This window comes from Sphaeroforma arctica (genome assembly GCF_001186125.1).
Source record: "Sphaeroforma arctica JP610 unplaced genomic scaffold supercont1.246, whole genome shotgun sequence".
NCBI lineage: Eukaryota > Ichthyosporea > Ichthyophonida > Sphaeroforma > Sphaeroforma arctica.
Window position 1 is genome coordinate 92,213 of NW_014040312.1, and position 5,791 is coordinate 98,003.

Here is a 5,791-nt window from a genome sequence, read left to right on the forward strand (position 1 = left end):
TACACATACATATACATTTACATATACATATACATACACACACACACATATATATATATATACATACATATACATATATATGTATATACATACACACCCACACACACACACATATATATATTTCTATATTTCTATATATATATATATATGTACACACACACACACACACACACACATACATACACACACACACACATATATATATATATATATATATATATACATATATATATATATATATATATATATATATATATATATATATATATATATATATATATACATATATATATATATATATATATACAGTGGAAGGGGGCGTCCACGAGCTGAGCACTTCAGTAGGCGAAAGGGCAAAATAATAGCTGATCGTTTCCGAATAAATATTTGTTGTCGCGATAAATAAACACAACACACTTACTGCAAGCGCCAGAGGAAAATGTAAGGACAATCCAGACTTCAGCCAATGACACATCAGTCGAAATGTTTAAGTTCTCTATAGGCCCGTTGAAAAAGTAGTGGCTAAAATCTTAATATTTGTCTCAATTCGGGCGAGTATTAGCTCTTATATATAGATAAGAGTGAAAAGCAGTACATACCTAGAACGAATTCCACTACGTCACTGTCTCCTGCTTCCGTGTCAGCTTTGGGTGGAAAGAACTTCTGCACCATCTCTATATACATCTTCAGCAGGGTGAAGCACTAGGAATAGAGATGGTGACATGAAAGGGTAGTTTAGTGCCGCAAGTGAATCACGTGTAACTTTGAAATTGATTTAAACTAGCATCAATTCTGACAGGAGGAGGGAAAGAAGTGGGATTCAGTGCTACAATGATAGAGCTTTAAATCTCATTTCCGAATTTAATAGCAGGCATGGCTATTTGATTCGGGTAGGAAGGTGAAAGCGAATTCATCTTCAATACCAACTCAAGGTGTGCAAACATTTTTGAACCCCACCTGACCAAATAACTTATCCACTTCTGCCGATAAGCGATCGACAAACGCACTCCTGGTCGGATCCGTTTCTGTCTCAGTGAGCTGCAAGAAGGATTTGCATGCCTTCATACCGACTGTAGGGCAATTGAATCGATATATGATTACTTTTGGGATCAACAGTTACCCCTGTACCCACTACAACCCCAAAACAAACAACCAGAAGCCTTCTTACGACAGAGACTAACTACCAGGAAGTGAGGTGATATATCTGATATTGTTAAAACACCGTCGATTGGCCCATATAAACTCTGAAACTAAACCGTATTTCATTTAACAATGAATACATACAAGCTCGCACACCAGACATACCCAGAAAACACTCGGCGATGCTGGCATTTAGACTACTTATATATAGAATTGGCCAACCGAGCGCATCCACATCCCCCACCCGTCTGAGCACATAGTCACAGCAGACTAGCAGGAGCCGGATGTGCACCGACAAAAATGATAACTGTACGGCAGAGGTTAAAAGGCAAAGATTAGTGGTGATACAGGAACGCACGCGATCATAATATCGGTCGTTAGAACCCCAAACCCTAAACAGAAAAGGCAGGCAAAGGTATCATCACTCGTATAAGTGGCTGTTGTACGCCATTATGCGGTGTAGTTCGGGAGGTACGATGCAATACGCTTACAAGCGAGATAGATGTGATCGCTGTTGAATGAAACAGGAGAGAGAATGTCACGCTATGACATGTCACATGTCGAAAGTGCAATGCAAAGGGTGAAAGACAGAGTATGTTTGCTGGCAAGGCGGGATACCCCCCCCTGACTTCAGTGACAACACTGGCACGAACACCCTCTTAGAGATAAAGTACGATAGGGAGGGCGTCGACCAACCCAACCAAGAAACTAAAAAGACACTACATACTGACATACTCTACATATGAATCAAACTTACACACTTATACTACTATCAGATGAATCGAAACCTTACGTTCTCAACGATTGTCTCTTCGTCACCTCCATTGGTCAGAAAACTTCGAAACGTGTCCACGAACAGTGCATGATGTTCAGTCATCGACTGTGTGATACCCGGACACTCTCGTGCCCACACACGGCACTCGAGTTGATCATCGGGAATGTGTTCCAGTTTTTGCTGGATCGCCTCTTCAGACACAACAAACCCTGGCTGTATATGTGAATATATATAGGTATGTGTGTATATGTTAGTGTGACTCCAGCTATGCGAAAGTGAACGATAGTTAATGGATGTATGCGAGTACATATGAACAAACATGAGAAGGTAAGGTATGAAAGTAGAGTAAACTAAAGTGCACGAAATTCTATATATGAAAATAGCGTCAATATAGGAAGGTAAATGTGAGTATGTGAGCAAACGTAAGAACACACCGAGTGCACCGTGAGCATTCTCCTTTCAATCACTCTAGCGGGGTAATGGATACTTCGTTCCTTGAACATCTACAATACTCCCTAGAGCATGCGAATCGGGACATATGGCTCGTGCGTACTGCATGCCTTCATGTAACGATACATGTAATAAGCATGCAGGAGTCACATCTTCATTCATACATTGAGATTGTAGTGCTTCGCGTTTACAACATCGCGACACCTCTTTTCCTTTTCTAAAACGTAACGACCATGTTTTGTACTACAAAGCCAGCTAAGATCTCTGCTTCATTAACAGCCAGATATCGGAGCTCATAGTAAAGGACACATACACCTGTCTATGATAACATACATTATCTATCACACATATCATACCAGCACACACTGAATCGAATCTCACACCACACCATAGCCGAGGAAGAACAAGTACAAAGATAATTAAGAAGCCTGCTTGACCAACAACTAGACATCTGAGTCAATCATAAAGAACAAATACACCTGCTTAGGATAGCATGCACTGTTTAACACACATACCATACCTGTACGCAAAGGATCTATCCCCAAACCATAGCCGAGAGAGAACAGTTGCAAAGCAAACGCAGGTCCCTGCTTCACCAACAACTAGGCATTTGAGCGCATAGAAAAGGTCAACGATAACGTACACTGCCACACACACACACACCTGTACACAAAGTATCCGGTCCTGCATCATGGTGGCAATAGGAATAGTCACAAGCAAGCGGCAAGGCGATCTCGGCCCGTTCGCCCGGCCTCAAGGCTTCAGGAAGACTAGTGTCGCATTCCCTACATTGTAGAGTGTTGGAATGTCTATGAGGACCAATTTAATACGCAGACATGTAGCTATTAGTACCCGTGATAGTGGCCATGCACAAGGTGCCTACTCACAGAGTTTGTATATTGCTGGTTAAGAACACCATGGATGTCGTAGGACTGCTTTGCCACGGCAATCCGACTCACAAAACGCTTGAAACCCCTTCTGATACATTGGCAGAGTAACGGATATATATACATCCGATGGTATAATAATATTGAATCATCGGGCCGATGTATTGAACAAATAAGCACTGGAGAGCGGAGAAGAAAGAATCATGCACACTGAAACAACGCCAGCGATTACTTTGCCGACAATACATGCAGCACAACGAAGGTCAACTATACCCCAAAAAAACATGGGTACATACATTGTATGTAGCAAGCTGTACAGCTACACCAGTTTGAAGGCCGCAGATGAAATAACTTGAATCGCAGCTATTCGAAGTTAAGATTGCAAGTGTGCAACTAGCAGTGTGGGCGTGGTTTAACATAGTACCATAGTGGGTCTATTGCCACGTTGCACTGGTGTATGCTATCCAATGCGATTCACACGGGTGGAAGAGCGCTACACACACTAACCCAACCGGTTAGGTTGATACCACTGTGCGATTATTAGTACTTACTTCACATACTACACCCAGTGGCCCATATACTGGTTGGAAAGCTGAATATACCTATGGCCAAAGTACTTCTTTGCTGGACTGCAGATTATATTGAAGGGTATTCTTCTGATAACATGTTTATCCTATGCCTTAGTGCTAGTACTATAAAAGAAAATGTATTTACAGATAAAACATGCATTCGCGAGCAGAATATATACATTCAAGTATGTACACCCCCACAAAGACCGGTACAATATATAAACAAGTGACTGTGTGGTATCTATAGTCATACACTATAATAAATTAGCCATTGTGCCCGATGGTATACTGCCGCAAAGCGGACACTTACAGGCACATACTGGTTGCTGTCGATATTCGATGTATGGCTTATTTCTCATGGATTCTCTGTTGAAATTCTGTATTATTCTATTCTGCTAGGTGTAATATCGGCAATCCAGTAGAATAAGCCGATGTTGACCTTTGGAACGGCTCCTGTGATGGTATACTGCCACATAGCAGACACTTACAGACACATACTGTTTACTGCAAATATGAAATACACTACCTATATCTCGTGTATTCTCTATAAACGTTTTATATTTATATGCATAGCCAGGTTTATTGTCCGCAATGCAGTACAATATGCCGCCCTAGGCCAAGGCTATAGTGCTCGACTGTTCACTACCGTGAAATTGACACATACAGGAACATACCTACAAATACCGATAGGAATACATTGACTATAGGTGGTGTATTTGCTACTGTTCTATATTATATTATCGTATGGTAGTAAAATAGACCTCTAACTACAACGTATTAGCTTCAGTACTTGAATGGATACTGAACATACTGATACATACCTTCTACTGCCGCTGTCAATACATCGGCTATGCTCGTATTCCCGCTGACTACGTTAGAGCTATAAAAAAATCCAGGTATGACATCAAAAGCTTACAGCATTCACTTCTATACCATGGAAACTACAACATGTGCATTGGACTGTTAGTAGTATGTTAGTGATATGTTAGACTGATAGCACGCCAGTAGTATGCTAGTAGGATGTTAGTGGTGTGTATGTTAGTAGTATGCTTGAATAATATTAGTAGCGCATTAGTAGTGTGTTGGTCGCATGTTAGTAGTAGATGTTAGCAGTATGTTGGTAGTAGTATTATGACGGTTGTAGTATTATGACAGTAGTAGTAGCATAAGCCGCTTGCTTATATCCGCTTGCCAGCCTCTTGCGTTCTCCACTCCACACGAAAGTCAAAAGCCAATGAATTACTATTTCTAGAGTTTGGCGCTCAATTTGATCCACCAATAATAAATAAATGAAGATATCAAGTTGTGCAACATTTGGCGTGTTGGGTTCCTGATGGTAGGTGGTAGGTGGTAAGTGGTAGTATCAATACTGCATGTTACGTAGTCACTTGACTGAGGTGACGAAGTATCATATAATGATGTATAAATTTATTTAATTAATATACAAAAACGTATCATTTGTTCGTGTTCATATACATTTAAACATGTGTGTACTTATCGAGGCAGGTAGTTTACGTAGGATTAGTATGTACACTCTGAGGACAGCAAGACCCTATGCCCAGCAGCCACATTGCGAGAACATCTAGGCAATAGTGTCTTGATATGTATATCGACCTTCACTGCCACTAAGAACGCCACAAGCAAACACATTTATCATATGACGCAATATAAGATTTTAGACCACAAGGCCTGTTTTTACTCTACAGATTGCTCGTCGTTACCTTTTTGCTACTTGCACGTCTAATCCACTCACGATATATATAAATACACCCACACACCCACACCCACACGGGTGCACATACAAACACATACAAGCACACAAACGTGTGCGAGTACACACACATACACACACACACACATACACACACACACACATATATATATATATATATATATATATATATATATATATATATATATATATATATATATATATATATATATATATATATATATATATATATATATAA

The 5,791-nt window shown here is 40.1% G+C and overlaps 1 protein-coding gene across 2 annotated transcripts; it reads right to left on the reverse strand.

Annotated features, from left to right (window-relative positions):
- Positions 1 to 558: 558 nt before the first annotated feature.
- Positions 559 to 4,947, reverse strand: SARC_04410 (the record flags this gene model as incomplete). Of its 2 annotated transcripts, none has more annotated exons than XM_014301767.1 (6): positions 4,643 to 4,947; positions 3,029 to 3,150; positions 1,934 to 2,128; positions 1,306 to 1,447; positions 958 to 1,070; positions 559 to 702 (listed from the first exon to the last, which is right to left on the reverse strand). In XM_014301767.1, exons 2-6 carry the CDS (start codon positions 3,056 to 3,058, stop codon positions 559 to 561), a joined length of 624 nt encoding a protein of 207 aa, XP_014157242.1. In that variant the 5' UTR covers positions 3,059 to 3,150; positions 4,643 to 4,947. The 2 variants fall into 2 exon arrangements, with proteins under 2 accessions (XP_014157242.1, XP_014157241.1); XM_014301766.1 differs by lacking the exon at positions 4,643 to 4,947 and adding an exon at positions 4,142 to 4,180.
- Between the last annotated feature and the right edge of the window lie 844 nt (positions 4,948 to 5,791).